Raw genomic sequence first — 17,414 nt, 5'->3', positions numbered from 1 at the left:
GGCCAAGTTTTAAAATATAGAATACAAATGTTGATTTCCTCAAGAACATCACTACTACTAGAAGACAAGAGTCTATAAACCCCATTAATCGATTACAATCTTCAAATAACTTGAAAGCTAATGGTTCAATTCTAAGTAACTAACTTCTATTTCAATATTATGTTAAGTCTGGGTATTGCAGTTGAGTCTGCCTTTCATCACTTTCCACTTTTCAGACCCAATCTAATCCGTACATTTAAGAAATTAAACCACTTTTAATAGTCACAATAGCATCTGATATAAATAAAAGCTAAAAAAAAGTAACTCATGCAGTGCTTTTTGGAGTTCATCAAAAACCTTAAATGCAACACTTGAAACATGAATGGTCAATCTTTAAATAAACACATCGAAGATAACTCAATATACAGCAAAATTTTGCTGGTCAGTCTCCATTAAAACATGCGACTATGGAATAAGAACAGCATTAATGAGAAGAAGCTACAACTTCGAACTAAATCCCATAGAAGGATGGGAGAGAATGTGATAGCTTATCAGCCATCATCTTCCATCATGCTGTAAAGAATCTACAAATGTCATGCCTTTGGTCACAATTTCCTGCCAAATTATTTGACTCTGTAAATTCACTACATATGAAGCTTTATACTTTTCAAAACATCATTTGTATTATTTTGAAAACCTGAAATTTTAGACCTCAAGGAATATTATTGTTCATCCAAACTAATCCCTTCCTTTTACACATGAAGAAATCGAGGATCATTTAAGTGTCCTTCCCATCTAATCTTCACAACAACCTTGTATTATTAGGTTAAGATTACATTTAAGTGACTTGCTTGGGGTCATATTGTCAGTTGCAAAACTGGGCTCAAAAAAGTGGTTTCTTCACTTCTAATGCCAGTGCTTTTCACTACACCATGATAGTATCAGTCACACATTTCCATGGTACCTGAAAAAGGTCTTCAATATCCCTGGATGCTGGATGTTGCTGAGGAAGGCTGCTAAAGCTGCTCAGGCTGGCTTAATTTTTTTAGGTTAACAGCATTCAAGTAGTGTAATATTAATACCTTATCTTCCTTCACCCCAATCAGATACTAGGTATGAATGTTTCTACTAAAATAATTTGGGATACCCTTTAAAATAAATGAAGAATTAGCAAAACCAGGGCTAGGAATCACATGTAGTCTTTGCATCAAGACCAAAGTTAGGCAGAAAAATCAATGAATTTGCCTGAAGTATCGAGTACAATAGCCAGTACTATAGACATGTTAGCCTCACTTACATGCTATAGTGTTAAAGGAAAAGCATTTTTTGCCTTATTCATTAAAAAAATATATGAATTATCCATCATCATTTAAGAACTTTAAGAAATAAACAGAGAAGCACAAAGGAAACTATATTCGTTATATATAATTGTCAGAACCTACAGGTAACAAAATGTATGGTTATTGATAAGGGTCAATTAGAAAAGTTGCATTAGAAAAGTTGCATTAGAAAAAGTTGCATTAGAAAAGTTGAGTATGTAAGCCTTAGTTTACTAGATATAAATAAATCCTAACCAAATTGATTATACGTTAGAAACACACAAAAAGTAGGAACTGGAAAGACAGTTGTGTCAAGGTTATCCTCTAATAATATCCGTATTTCCTGCCAGATAAGTCCCAGTACTTTAGAAAAAGAACATACCTAACAACTATAGTAATACAGAAAACACTGCTAACACTTTCCAACCATCTAAATGCTATGAATTAGCACAGTTCTATAACAAACACATTTCTGAAAAAACAAAGCAAAATATGAAAAGATAGACATGAACAAATCACTAACATGGAAGACTTTAAATCCCAAACAATATAAGGTGCTAATATTCATTGCAAATATATTTAAGAAAATTGGGTAAAGATAAGAATACAGTTAAGCAAAAAACAAAAACAAAATCTGATCAAGATCTGTTTCTTTTGGAGGATGAGTTTCATAGAGGTGTATATATATATATATATATATATGTATATATATATATATATTTTAAAGATAGCAGCACGAGTGATAAAAGGAAAATGAAATTCATCTAGATGAAAAAGATAAAGAACAAAATGCTATCGAGCAAGAAAATCTACTGGATAATGAATAAATGGTTTTATAGATTGGCTAATTTGAATAGTTTGGAGACAATGGGGAAAGATGAAAAGTTTATCAACAGATTATACTAAAAAATTAAGTGTACTTTTAAAAATGACAAAATTCAGGGAGGTAAACAAAACAAATTAAAATGGTAAATGCTGCCATTTCTCAATTATTAAAGAAGTAAATAAATAAATGAATTGTAATCTTCTCTTTAGAGAAAAATGTAGTCAGTAAGTATAACTTCCTTAGAGTAATACGATTAAGGCTTAGGGATAAAAAAGGTTTTATCAATTCACTTTAAATATAACAGATCTGAGAGCTATAGCCAGGAAAAACAAGGTATTCAACTAAGCTTCATGGGCAAATATAGTAGAAATTCATTACCTGAAAGCTCAATGATTTCATATATATAGCAGAATAAATATAAACACAAGTGAAGAATTGGTATTTAGCTTATTATGTGAGGCAAATTGGTTTTTAAAAAAAATTGAATCTCATTGACTGTGTCACCAAATCTGAAGAGAAATAAGGCTTTGTTTAATCCCCCCCATACCTTTGTCTCCTCCCATGCAAATAAGCTATTTTGACAGTCAGCCAAAGTATAAACTATGCTGACAGCTTACACAGGACAGCTGAGCATAACACTGTGACATAAAATCAAATAAAAGAAACTATTATCTTAAGAGATGTGAATTGTCACCAACTGGTTCAACTAAAACAGTCTGGAGAAAGGACAGAATTATACTCATGACATAATTATGTGCACTGACAACAGCAGACCATTAATTAACGTACCTAATACATTCTACAAGAAGAGCCAGAGAAACTGGTCAGAAATACTGTAAGTGGATAGTTACAAAAGTCTCTCTAATGCGTTTCCAGCAGAACCTCTACTGAACATTTACTGACCCATGATACTATATAAACTTGAAAAGAATAACATTTCTTTCAAAATACTGAAATAATTCAGAGCAGTCCAAATCACTGAGGTTTTATTGTTTCTATCGCTTACCAATTAATGTGTGGAAACCGTCACAACATTCTAACTATTCTATTAACCTTAAAAGAAAAAAAAAAAAAGGCAAAATTTAATGATGGCTTTTATTTTGGCAAAGAGGAGACAGATGAGGAATGTAGAATAATGATGACCAGGACCAGCATACACTGGTTATTATTCATCTGGAATAATGAAAATATATTAAGTTCCTATTAGACACTGTACTAATAATCACACGTATTACCTTGCTTTTTAATCTTAGCAACACCATCAAGGTACTATTATCTTGGTATTATATACCAAAGTACTGTTAGTACTACAATTATCTTAATTTTATAGTCTGGAATATGAGATCAGACTAGAATAAAAGACTATAAAGCTAGTAAAAGGAAAAGGCTAGTACTGAGTTCAGGTTTACATGGTTCCAGAATCCAGGCCCTGAGCCATACGGTATTACTGCACCCCAGGTAGCTTTACTGTCAAAATGAGTTAGCATAGAAGAAATACATATATTCCACTAGATGAAGTACGATCCCATTTTAACAGCTCATTGGAATATGGATTCAGATAGTTCACAAGCTGTGTCACATCTCCTGTAATACTTCTATTTCATATAATACCCAGGGATAATTATCTCTTTGGAAGGTAGTAAGACTAATAAACAACTAACTCAGACTCAAAGTGCACAAAATGTCTAAATGTACATTTCTCCATACTGCTTCCTATAAGATTCTTTAGCGGTAAATTTTCACTGATATACAGTTCATCAGAATCATCACCAGATAGGATATCAGTTTCATTTGAATTTACAACTAAAGACTCTTAACTGGCAAAAAACTATACATGGTGTTTCCTTTTATAGATGACATTAAATTTTGTTTTTAGATGAATGAAAGCAGCCTGCAATCTAATTTTCTATGAAGATGAACTGTTTCATTTGGCAAGACAACAGCTTTTCTCTCATAGGATATTTGGCTAATAAAGAAGACTTTTCATAATTTATAATAAAGTCTTCTAACAATATTATTGTTAGAGCACACACTAAAATAAAATATGAATGAACTTTACTAAGCTCAAGTTATGTTGAGAACCTATGTGCTGTTGAAAGTAACCAAAGGACGTTGTAAGGTAGGGCTCTCATGTATCAGTAGAGAAGTCATGGGTTGAATCCCAGGTTACAATTTAGCACCTTTAGCTAAATAAAGCCTAAAGACCGTTTAAACTAAAACTTACTGCAGAATTTTAGCTCTATTTGCTCATCCTCGGTAAGCAGAAAGACGCAAGTTGAACCTATCTGAGCTTAACATTTTTATTTCTTTTAAATGTGCTACATTTTCTACTTTAATATTTATCCTTCCATAATATATTTATAAATTTATGGGATGAAATGATGACAAACTTTTGAAAAAGATTTAGTAATCAAATTAGTCTCATTTCAGTTACTGGATTAAAAAATAATTTAAAAATTCATTGTACACTTTTTTGACAAAGAGAAAACTGGAACCTCCCCTAAGTGGAACCATCACCTCCAGAAAAAGACACAATTTCAAAGTCTTATTCACACAGTTATTTTTATGTAATTCTGGAAGGTTCTAAGTGGGGTGAGTTAGTCCACTGGTCCAAAATAAAGTTAGTGGGACTTACTACTAAATGTTCAAAAGTATATGCTTTCAAAAATGATGTGCCAAAGACTCTCCAAGAGAGTTCTATTAAGCTAATAAATGAGGTATGAGAATTGTATCCAAGTTGGACAGGTAATCTTTTCATGGCATCTGCTTTATCTGAGATGCTAACTCTAATTTGCTTTGATAACAGAATTTGGCTCTCTTCAGTTTTCTCATCCCATTCAGAAGTATGCTTCTGGAGAGGAAGAGTTAAAAATGAAGAGTGAAATCCAATGGGCCTTTATCTCGTAGTTCTTGTCCACTTACTCAAAATTTCAGATGAAGCCAGGAAGAATGTTCAGCACTACTCTGGTGATCTGACTGCCTATGATAAGCCCGTTTTTTCCCAGATCAGTTGTAATTCTCTTCCGGAAGTAAAGGGAAAGACCACATCAGCTGAAGGTAGTTATCTTCCAATTGTTATTAAGGCAGTGTTTGAAGCTAATTATAAACATTTGTAATTTCTGAAAGAAAAGAAATATACAACAAACGAAAACAGCGTCCCTTCTACAACTTATATAATGGCATCTATGATATCTCTGTAAGACATGTAAGAGATTCAAAGAAAACACAGATAAAATTTTTAAATGTCTGAAATGGCTGAAAAATACTACCCCCATGGGACAACCCAGCTGTCAATATCTCTACACAATGAAAAACACAAAGATTATACATACATGTACATACACAAATGAATTTTGAGAAGATTTATTTAAGGGGTAAAGTTTTTAAAAAAAAAGGCAGAGTCAAAAGGTAAAAATATGTTCAATCAAAAAGAAAAAGCTTCTACATCAACTATAAAAACATAGAGGGCTTCCCTGGTGGCGCAGTGGTTCAGAATCTGCCTGCCAATGCAGGGGACACGGGTTCAAGCCCTGGTCTGGGAAGATCCCACATGCCGCGGAGCAACTGGGCCCGTGAGCCACAATTACTGAGCCTGCGCGTCTGGAGCCTGTGCTCCTCAACAACAGAGGCCGCGATAATGAGAGGCCTGCGCACCGCGATGAAGAGTGGCCCCTGCTTGCCAGCCACAACTAGAGAAAGCCCATGCACAGAAACAAAGACCCAACACAGCCATAAATAAATAAATACATACATTAAAAAAAAAACCAAAAACATAGAAAGGTCCTGCTGGTGATAATGTATTCCAGAAGACCAGGTTTCCCACACTGGGGACCGAATGGGTCACATTTTTACTCTTTAGAAGTTAATAGTAATTCTATTTATAAAAATTTACAATAATAAAAAATATATAACAAATTTATATATTTGAATCATAATTACATGAATAAAAATTTAAAAATGAAATACACCATAATAAATGGTGGGGAGACAGGGTAAGTTTTTTCCTTTCTATTCCTATTTTTCTTTACTGAGCATATATTACTTTAACAATGTAGAAAATAATCTACTTTAATTTTTGAAAAATTTCACATCTTTTGTAAAATACTAAAACTGTAGATTGAGAATCAATGTTAGTCCAGTGATTCGCAAGAGAGATTTACCTTTTTCCATGGAGTGCGAGTCTCTAAATTTTTTAATTCAAAGAAATTCCAAGTTTTACTGATACATTCAAAAAATCTTTGTAGACATAATATAGTTAACAAGCTATTCATAGATAATAATTTACAGTATAAAAACATAGCATTCCCGATTAAGAATTATATACACTATCCTGATTATCTGTTTATAAAAACACAATGACTATATTTTGAATGCTCAAATAATTAAGGATCTCTAAGAAATAGCATAATGCAAATTTAGTAGATATCTTTGTTACCATTTCACTGCATAGGATATGTATATGCAATAAAGATGGTTACATTAAAAACCAATTTTACAAAATTATTAAATGTTTATTTTAAAGCTGATATTTGGAGGTACACTATTCCTATATACATATTGGTTGATACGAAATAATTGTTAAATAAATTTATCACACTGATTGAGAGATAATTACAGACATGAAAATAGGTCTACCACATTAAAACAAACCAAGCCATAAACTCCTACATATGACCATCATAAATTATTCTAATTAGCTCCCTAACATGGTCTGCGTTATTTGAAATCATGTTTCATTCTTCTTTGATTCAGGCCTTTCTGTAAGGTTTTGTATATAGTATGGCTTGTACTCACTGCACTTCATAAACTTGAATATTCATCTACTGAAATTAAAGATTACATTAACAATCTAAACATTTTAATTGATCTCCATTTATTTCAAAGGTGTAGGGATAGGATAATAAATAAAACTGACATTCTCTGTACATAACCATCATAATTTTTATTTGACTTAAATGAATAATTTGTGTATCTTATTTAGACCCTATAGGACCTATAATATTTTGGACTACTACAATAAATTACAAATATGCAAGGAAACCTATAAAAGAAAAACCTGTGGCTTGAAGATACAGTAGAAAAGTACTCAGTAACAGTTGGATTGTTGTTTCTGGTCCTCCTCCCATCACTATAGGAAAAGTATAATGCAAAATTTCACCATGGGACTTAAATCAGACAAACTACTATAGTAGCTGTCACAGCAGTCATCATTCTATAGTGTGCATGACCCTGGGATGTAAAATACAGCAGCACATACTTCTTGTTGAACTTTGATGTCCTACTCACAGATCTAACTCCATCTGTTAATTTTCATAACATGACCTTAAAGTGAACACTCAACACTACATCAATGATACGTGTTTTGAATAATTTCAAAAGGTAAAATTTATAAAATTCTGATTATTTTAAAAATAGAAGTAAATTGAAATTTATTCCAACTTCCTTTTCAATAAGGAATATTGAAAGTCAGTAATATTACTCTGGATTTACTCTGTTAAATCTATACCAATATGAGCATCAATTAATTTCATTTATAGGCTCTTAAAAACAGATTATTTATCCATGATGATAGGTGTTCACAATTTTAGGATTTTTATAAACTCTTCTTCCTGCCAGTTTTCACTATGTTATTCAAGTGCCAAGTAGACACAAAGGAAAATGGAGAATGAGTGATTATTCCCTTAGAAAAGAAGAAAGAACTCTCCATCCCTTTATCCCTTTTTCTATATATAGGCAGTGACCACATAGAAATTTGGAATATAAATAAAGTTAAAGGATATGGAAAGGTGTGGTATTACATAGTCAATCTTTCAAACTCAGCTTTCTCACTAGGCTTTATTAGATGGATACTCCCATTTTTAAAGTTCTAATTAATTACAGGGCCACTAATAAACAAACAAAAGAACGGTTCATCTCATTTAAAGTCCCAAAATTGAACTAATTTTCTATATATTTGATGAGGAATAAGAAGATATTTTTGTCCAAGTCCTATTTCTCCATCAAGAAAACAGAGCAATCCTCAGGCTTAAATTTTTCTCAAATAAAATTAACATAATAAATACATTTTTTAAACTGAAAAAATAATTAATACCTGTCAGCAGAGAAGCTTGAAAAGATTATTTCACTGGGGCAGGAAAACAGAAACAGAAAGAACAAGGCCAATTGTACTGTTAAAAGAATGTATGCCACTTTTAAGGGCTAAAAACTTAAGGATGAATCCCTAAGGTCACATGAACAAAGTTTACTAGTTACTAGAATATTATTTTAAATCTTTTTACTGTTTAAGAGATTTTAAATAAATGTAATTCTACCTCCAATTTTCTTTTCATTAAAATGGTAAGGCACTGCTAAAATATCCAGAACTTTTCCCAGATAAATTCATAAGGACCTTTGTGAAATCTGTACCATAGAATTAAGTGTCACAGACCAACCACAGGAAACTCAGTAAATTTCTTGCAAACAAGCAGTTAGCATTTTCTCCTTTAGAAAGGCCGCATGCTTAGCATAGTTGGAATCAAGAAGTCAATGAAATTACCAAACCCTTCCTTCCTCAGGCATACACAATACATAACAATAGACTATGTTCTTTCCAGCTTCCAGCAGAAGCAGCAAACTTTGCTTGATTTTGGCCAAGGGTGAGAGAGCAGTGGATGCAAGACAAAGACAAATTGTCTCTGATACCAGCAGTGACTATTTTAATGGTCACTGTTTTAATTTATTTACTTACTCCAAAAAGATAAGAATACTATATTTTGATGAAAACAGTAATTAAATTCTTTGACATTCACATATTTCTTAGTCCTAGCATACACAACCTGGATTTCTACTTAATTTGAATCAATGCTACTAGGCAGGTAGAAATTTCAAGAGCAAAATTTTTTAGCTTCTTTTTTTGTAAGCTCAATACTAAAAATCTGAAATAGTCATTTTCTAAGAAATAATGATTTATAGCGATAAAATCTTGATAAACCTAAGAATTAGAAGAGACTCAAGTCATTGGCTGAATAAATTCAACCAAAAGCTAAACAATTAAGGCAATGATCTACTACAGTCTAATATAAGCTCATTATAAGCAAAACGCTTAACATAAATTAAGGTAAATGTTCCTTTGTTGATCCAAATGCAGAGCAGTCATAAAGGTTTACACATCATACTATTAACAGTCATTAACTTTTTCGAGTTTTTTTTTTTTTAAGTACATCTGATATACTAGAAAAATAGAACAAAAAGTTTCATCTAAGTTTGAAATTTAAAAAAAAGCCTTCAGTATGCAAAACATAAAACAGATTTGCTTATACATCTTTCAGAAACATAGATAACATTTTCCCAATATTATCTAGAAGAAATACATATAATTATGCTTACTATAACAACTCTTCTGTCCTGAATTCATAACATTTTATAATAAGGATATAGCAAATGGACATGTACGCTAATAAGTAAATATAATGATTGTAAAACCAACTTTGTTCACTGTTTCAGAAAATGTATACATAATAAAATGAAAGAACCAAAGAACATTTTTCTTCATTCTCAGACTATAAATTATTTCACTATCTAAGCTTTATGACAAATCATGAATGTTTCTTATAATAGTAGTTCAACCTATATGATTTTGGAATAGAACAACAAATTCGTATTGCTTCAAGTTATATAAGTTTGTTATTATTAAAAGAAATTTGACAAAGATGCTTTTAAAATACTAAATAAATATAAAATATTGACTGGCTATTACTATTCTTTTTCTTTTTTTTAACTCAATTACATTATATTACAGCCCAGAAAATTTACAGAGAACATTAAAAACAGCATTTTGCTAACAAATAAACAGATAATTTAAAATGAAACTAGTGCACATTAAAAAAAAAATTGTCTAACTTTAAATCTTAAAGACAAACTGTTATTACAAAGCTATAAAACACATAAAGCAAATGCTATAATATATGGTATGCCCTACTTTGGCTATAAAATACATTTTTCCATGCTTAAATAATGCATAAATTTTTGTTTTTGAAAATACATAGAAAAACATTTTAAAAGGAAAACGTACTTTTGACTCCATATGGGCATTATGGTAGTAGTCATACAAAACATGTTAATGAAACATTCCAAATAAAATGACAAAGAACATATGAATTTGAACATTTCAGATCTGACTAATCATCGTCATCATCACTACTTCTACTGTGAGTCATAATCCACTCCCTGTAGACCTGAATTTTCTGTAAGCATGGTAAAGAAAAAAAGAAGCACAAATGTTAGTTAAGTATGGCAAATTGCTCGGAAAACATGTAAAATTATGAAATGTTCAAGAAGTCAATAATTTTGAAGAAGACTTCAGCTCTAAGTGTGGCAGTAATTATGGATATAATTTCTTAACCTAATAAGACTTAACTAAACTCCACTGGTTGGTACACTTAATGTATAGAATAGCTTGATGATACCAGTAAATTATTTTGTGACTATGTTAGAATTATTCTGTTTCTCTAGTGGGTAGCTTTAATCGACTATTAGGAAGCACTATAATTATGTGCCACTTTCTAGATAGAAAGGTACACAATAAGAGAGTGTATCTCATAATTATCATATATAGGCATATATAATTTAGTGAACACAGAGCACCCTTTTTAGAAAATCAGAAAACAAAAGGACGAACATTTGAAAGTATTAAATATTTTCTAAGGGCATTATTATTAAATCAGATTAAATCTAGGCAGATGAGATTTGAAATACTGTTTATATGTCATCTACTTCTTTGCCACAGCACTGGTATTTGTATATTTCAAAGTGTTTGCTAATAGTAAAGTTTTGATTCAAAAAAAGCACCATTACCACTAAAGCAACAACCCAATTCTTACACCTGTAAGAGAGTAATGCCAAACACAAACATCCTAAGGCATCTGGTGAATTCCTATAGGTATTCTGACTAATACTGTTTAATACTCTTGCTGAAAAATAAGTAATGGCTGACAAGGATTGTGAGATTTTAATCATTTAAACAGCTCTTTTAGCAATTAATTCTACAACTGGCCTAATGAAAATAATAGGCATGTTTAAAAATACAGTCAATAGTCATGATCTTAAATTCCAAACTTCAGAGCTTTAGAAAACAATCAGTGGAAAAAAGTATAGAACAAATTTACTTGTTACTGAAATCAGGTTATCAGCTGTGAAAAACTTGGTATGTCATGGCTTTCTTATCATCTGTTCTCTAACAATGAGGATGTATGTCTAAACTCTCCTCACTACTCATCCTTACTTCCTACTAAGTTTATAAAATAGTTTCTCAAGAAATAGTTTTGTGAAAGGTGATTTGATCACTATTCAGGTTAGTAAAATGAATTAGTAATATGTTAACTGTGTTCTAATAGGGGAAGGCACGTGCTGAGTAGATATGTATGTTTCAATTGTATAACTATAGGTGACTTCTGCAATATTTTCAAAGAATGATATACTGTCATTGTAGAGTTTGTCAACCTGCCATTTAGAACACATCTCTCAGTAGATTGCCAGTTCTATCCCAATATGCAATTATTCTGATGCTTTAAAAACATTTTAAACACAATGTAAAACCACTTAACTAAATATCACACATTAACACAATACTTGTAAGTTTATGGAAGTACTTTTAATGCAAAATTATATACTGTGAACGTAAAGATATCAAGTACTAGCAATACTTTCAAGTCTGTACTATGAGTATTTTCAAATATGTACAATTTATTATTACTATGAGTATTTTCAAGCCTCCTTGTTTTCAATTAAATGATTTAATTTAGTATTTCACAACTAAACAACAGAAACGACTTTAAATTGGTATATCCTATTGTGTATGTTATCTGCAGCATAATCCAGATTTTAAAAAGTCTAACTTTCAAAGTAGAAGTTATATAAACAGATAAAATATTCTATCTTCAAACTATTGTTCTAAAAGCTAATTTTCCTTACTACAAGATGTTGGTTTTCATGTAAATTGCTTATCAAGTCCACAGGGTTTTAAATAGACCACACAAACATAAAGCGGGAAGAGGGTCATGGCCATTTGAGCATCTTCAAAAGAAAAGCAGGAGAACCCAAGAATTCACAATAGCAGTGGTCGTGATTTTTTTTTCCTTATGCATGCCTAACTGGACATGAGGATTATATCTGGAATAAAAGTTGTTAGTGGTTTGAAGGAAGCACCCTAAATAGAAATGGTCTAACCGGGTAAATAAGTACCATCAACTGTGAGGGCACATAAGGCACAATGGCTTTCGACTACTCTAGTAAATCCAGTACAGAACTAAGGTATCCTATAAAAAGGTCAGATTTGCTAAAAATCCTATACAAAAAGTTACCAATATAAAAGCTTTTCTTTGCATTCAAAATACTGAAACAGCTGTACGTAGTCTGTAAATGTTAAGACTAAAATTTACTGTTGGCTTTCACTTGCAAAGTCATGCATTAACTGTTTTCATATCAAACTTTTTGATGCCTGTAAAAAAGAAAAAAAAAATTCTTACAGTAAATAAATGTACATTTAAAACCTAAGTAAATGTAAGAAACTTTAAATGGAATTAAGCAAAACATAAAAGCCCAAATAATCTAATACATATTTAAAGCATTATATAGCTACTTTAAATAAAAAGCTGACTTGACTATATTAATCTTAATTCATAAGATATTTCTTCACCCACCTGTAACATTTGATTTCCAGTACCATCCCTCAGCCTGTAAGGTCTGATAACTCCATCTTCATTAAAGAACCTAGGGGGTCGCAGACTCTCCACTTCATTAGAAGTCTCTGTAGCTCTAGAGGGAAAACATATAACTTGATTTTAAAAATTACTCAAAAACTCCTAAGTATACTTTAAAATGAAACTACTAAAAAAACGATCTTCTTTTGGATAAAATGAGACTATTACATCACTTCTCTTTTTTAAATTTTGTCTTCTGACACAAATAATAAGTTCTCTAGACAAATGTAGAACTGTAAAGAAGTGTGATTATAGATTCTCTTGGATTTTCTTTGTAGACAATAATCAGAGAATCAGCATATGAGTACTGCTTTTTCTTTTCTGGTTTAAGACTTTTAATTTCTTTTGCTTTTCCTATTTCCTATTATATTGCATTATTAGCTCCTCCAGCACAATGCAAAATACATGAGGGGATTGCAAGCATCCTTCTCTCATTCTCAACTTTAAAGGTAAAGCTTCTAAGAGTTCTTCATGAAGTATAGCTATCAGCTTTTTTTTTTTTTGAAGGCACTGCTTGTTAAGTCAAGGAAATTCTACTCTTAGTTTGCTAACTTTTTTTTGTCATTGTTATTGAAAATCTTGAATGAACAATGAATTTTAAATACGGAATTTTCCCCTGGTCATTGCTGTGATCCTGTGGTTTATCTCCTTCAAACTGTTAATGCTTTAAGTCACATTGCATGGTTTTCTAATGTTCACATACCCTCACATTCCTTCTAAGGCTTGATATGTACTGTTTGAAACACATATACACACTGCTGAATTTGGTTAATATTTTATTTAACATTTTTTGACTGTATGGACCTACATGAGAAAGAGTCATTTATTGTTCATTCATTCATTCAACAAACATTCACATATTCAACAAATATTAAGAGTTTACCATGTAATGTATCCATATGTATAGACACATACATATGGATCAATCTCCAATTAAAAGCAGAAATTGGCAGAATGTATAAAAAAATGTGATCCAACTATATGCTGTCCAAAACAGGCTCATTTTAGAGTCAAAAGACACAGATAAAGTGAAAGGAAAAGGATGGAAAAAGATATACCATGTAAATAAGAACCAAAAGAGAGCTGGAATGGCTATACTAAAATCAGAAAAAAATTAGACTTAAAAAAAAAATTCCTATTAGACACAAAGAAGGACATTTAATTTTTTTAATGAATTTTTATTGGAGTATAGTTGATTTACAATGTTGTTTTAGTTTCAGGTGTACAGCAAAGTCAATCAGTTATACATATACATATATCCATTCTTTTTTAGATTCCTTTCCCATACAGGCCATTAGAGAGTACTGAGTAGAGTTCCCTGTGCTATACATTAGGTCCTTATTATTATCTATTTTATATATAATAGTGTATATACATTAATCCAAATCTCCCAATTTATCCCTCCCCCACCTTGCCCCTTGGCAACTGTAAGTTTGATTTCTACATGTATAACTCTATTTCTGTTTTGTAGCTAAGTTCATTTGTACCACTTTTTTAGATTCCATATATAAGCACTATCATATTTGTCTTTCTCTGTCTGACTTACTTCACTCAGTATGACAGTCTCTAGGTCCATCCATGTTGCTGCAAACGGCATTATTTCTTCTATGGCTAAGTGATATTCCTTTGTATATATGTACCACATCTTCTTTATGCATTCATCTGTCGATGGACATTTAGATTGCTTCCGTGTCCTGGCTATTGTAAATAGTGATGCAATGAACACTGGGGTGCATATATCTTTTCAAATTATGGTTTTCTACAGATAAATGCCCAGGAGTGGGATTGCTGGATCATATGGCAGCTCTATTCTTAGTTTTTTTAAGGAACCTCCATACTGTTCTCCATAGTGGTTATACTAATTTACATTCCCACCAACAGTGTTAGAGGGTTCCCTTTTCTCCACACCCTCTCTGGCATTTACTGTTTGTAGACTTTTTTTTTTTTTTTGTGGTATGTGGGCCTCTCACTGTTGTGGCCTCTCCCGTTGCGGAGCACAGGCTCCGGACGCGCAGGCTCAGCGGCCATGGCTCACGGGCCCAGCCACTCTGTGGCATGTGGGATCTTCCCGGACTGGGGCACGAACCCGTGTCCCCTGCCTCGGCAAGCGGACTCTCAACCAATGAGCCACCAGGGAAGCCCTGTTTGTAGACTTTTTGATGATGGTCATTCTGACCGGTGTGAGGTGATACCTCATTGTAGTTTCGATTTGCATTTCTCTAATAATTAGTGATGCTGAGAATCTTTTCATGTGTTTTTTAGCCATCTGTATGTCTTCATTGGAGAAATGTCTATTTGGGTCTTCTGCCCATTTTTTGATTGTGTTGTTTTTTTGATACTGAGCTGCATGACCTGTTAGTATATTTTGGAAGTTAATCCCTTGTCGGTTGGTTCATTTGCAAATATTTTCTCCCATTCTGAGGGTTGTCTTTTTGTTTACCGTTTCTTTTGCTGTGCAAAAGCTTTTAAGCTTAATTATTTTTGTTTTTATTTTAATTTTCATTACTCTAGGAGGTGGATCAAAAAAGATCTTGCTGAGATTTATGTCAAAGAGTGTTCTGCCTATGTTTTCCTCTAAGAGTTTTATAGTATCTGGCCTTACATTTAGGTCTTTAATCCATTTTGAGTTTACTTTTGTGTATGGTGTTAGGGAGTGTTCTAATTTCATTCGTTTACCTGTAGCTGTCCAGTTTTCCCAGCACCACTGATTGAAGAGACTGTCTTTTCTCCATTGTATATTCTTGCCTCCTTTGGGTGACCATAGGTGCATGGGTTTATCTCTGGACTTTCTATACTGTTCCATCGATCTATATTTCTGTTTTTGAGCCAGTACCATACTGTTTTGATTACCGTAGCTTTGTAGTATAGACTGAACTCAGGGAGCTGGACTGCTCCAGCTCCTTTTTTCTTGCTCAGGATTGCTTTGGCTACTTGTGATCTTTTGTGTTCCCATACAAATTATAAAATATTTTGTTCTAATTCTGGGGAAAATGCCATTAGTAATTTGATAGGGATTGCACTGAATCTGTAGATTGCCTTGGGTAGTACAGTCATTTTGACAATATTGATTCTTCCAGTCCAAGAACATGGTATATCTTTCCATCTGTGTCATCTTTGATTTCTTTCATCGGTGTCATGTAGCTTTCAGAGTACAGGTCGTTTGCCCCCTTAGGTAGGTTTATTCCTAGGTATTTTATTCTTTTTGATGTGTTGGCAAATGGGACAGTTTCCTTGATTTCTCTTTCTGATCTTTCATTGTTAGTGTACAGGAATGCAAGAGATTTCTGTGTATTAACTTTGTATCCTGCAACTTTAACCAATTCACTGATGAGCTCTAGTAGTTTTCTGATAGCAGCTTTCGGATTTTCTATGTATAGTATCATGTCATCTGCAAACAGTGACTGTTTTACTTCTTCTTTTCCAGTTTGATTTTTTATTTCCTTTTCTGGTCTGATTGTCATGGTGAATTCCCTATGAGTTATTGACTTTTGAGCTTCTCTGATGATTATGACTCAATAATTATATTTGTGAAACTAAAGTTACAGGTAGAAAAAAACTGTACCCTTTTTTCCAACCTTAACTCTAAACTAAAACTGGAAACACCCCATTATGGGCATAGTATGAAATACTGACTTAAAAGGAGCAACTAATTTAATGATAATACTTATTGCCATAGAACAGAAAGCTGGAGAAAGTACAAAGGAAAAAAGGTCAGGGAGATATCCACCCACCAATTTTCTAAGTTAGGTTTCTAAGTTAAATTCATTAGTATGAATTTAATCAATTGTTTTATGTGTTACAAACTTCTAGAAGAGAGGTAACAATAACACAACTACTAAATTTTAGTCTTATGCTAAATTTAATTTGGAGGAAAAGAGAACATGTTTAAAATTATTTGCACAAGTGAAGAGAAATAGAGGGAAAGGATATAATAGTTTCATAACAAAATAAGACCATAAAGGAAGGGGTGAACACAAGCTGAGTTTGAACCTGGAATGTAAAATGCCATTCTTTATTTCTCAAAAAAGGAGACAGAATATTATATTTGCTAATTTTGTAACTGATGTATAGCATTACATTATTGTAATGTATTGCAATCAAGGAAAGTGAAAAGCTTAACTTGCCAAACCTTCCCTGCCAAGGCTGCTGGGAATGAATGACAAATGAAGTAGAACTCTATGAAGCTGAAATGATGCAATACCAACAATTTAAGAAGTATCAAAAGCAATTAGGAAGATCATATGCAACTTGCCATTATTGCAGGTTCATAATTAAGTGCCTCAAGCCAAAGAGATTTATCTCATTTCTCTTGGTTTAAGCATTTTACTCATATTTTACATCAAAGAGAATTTACCTTTTTATTCCCTGAAATGTACTGCTAGCCATGTCTATGATGCCTCCAGTTGGCCTTGTCACTGCTCCAACTAAACCTTTCCCAAAACCTTTAAAGAAACCAGCCGCTCCTTCTTTTTGAGCTCCTGGATAGAAAAAAGACAGAGTTTTAGACAATTGGATTAGGAACGAAAATGGAATCAGTTTATGAAAGCCTTGGTA

At 32.3% G+C, this 17,414-nt stretch overlaps 1 protein-coding gene across 4 annotated transcripts in view; it reads right to left on the bottom strand.

Moving 5' to 3' along the window:
- VPS13A (vacuolar protein sorting 13 homolog A) overlaps positions 1 to 17,414 on the bottom strand; it is a 231,975-nt gene that overhangs the window by 11,517 nt on the left and 203,044 nt on the right. For 2 of the 4 annotated variants that reach the window (XM_065879497.1, XM_065879498.1), the window contains 2 exons: positions 17,215 to 17,338; positions 12,801 to 12,915 (listed from right to left, as the gene is read on the bottom strand). In XM_065879497.1, coding sequence (XP_065735569.1) covers positions 12,801 to 12,915; positions 17,215 to 17,338 — 239 coding nt within the window. Of the gene's footprint in view, positions 1 to 10,280; positions 10,347 to 12,577; positions 12,599 to 12,800; positions 12,916 to 17,214; positions 17,339 to 17,414 lie in introns of those variants that run through there. The other 2 variants (XM_065879499.1, XM_065879500.1) reach the window with 2 other exon arrangements.

The sequence above is a fragment of the Phocoena phocoena genome, chromosome 6 (assembly GCF_963924675.1).
Source record: "Phocoena phocoena chromosome 6, mPhoPho1.1, whole genome shotgun sequence".
NCBI lineage: Eukaryota > Metazoa > Chordata > Mammalia > Artiodactyla > Phocoenidae > Phocoena > Phocoena phocoena.
This window is presented reverse-complemented; position numbering and strand designations above follow the sequence as displayed.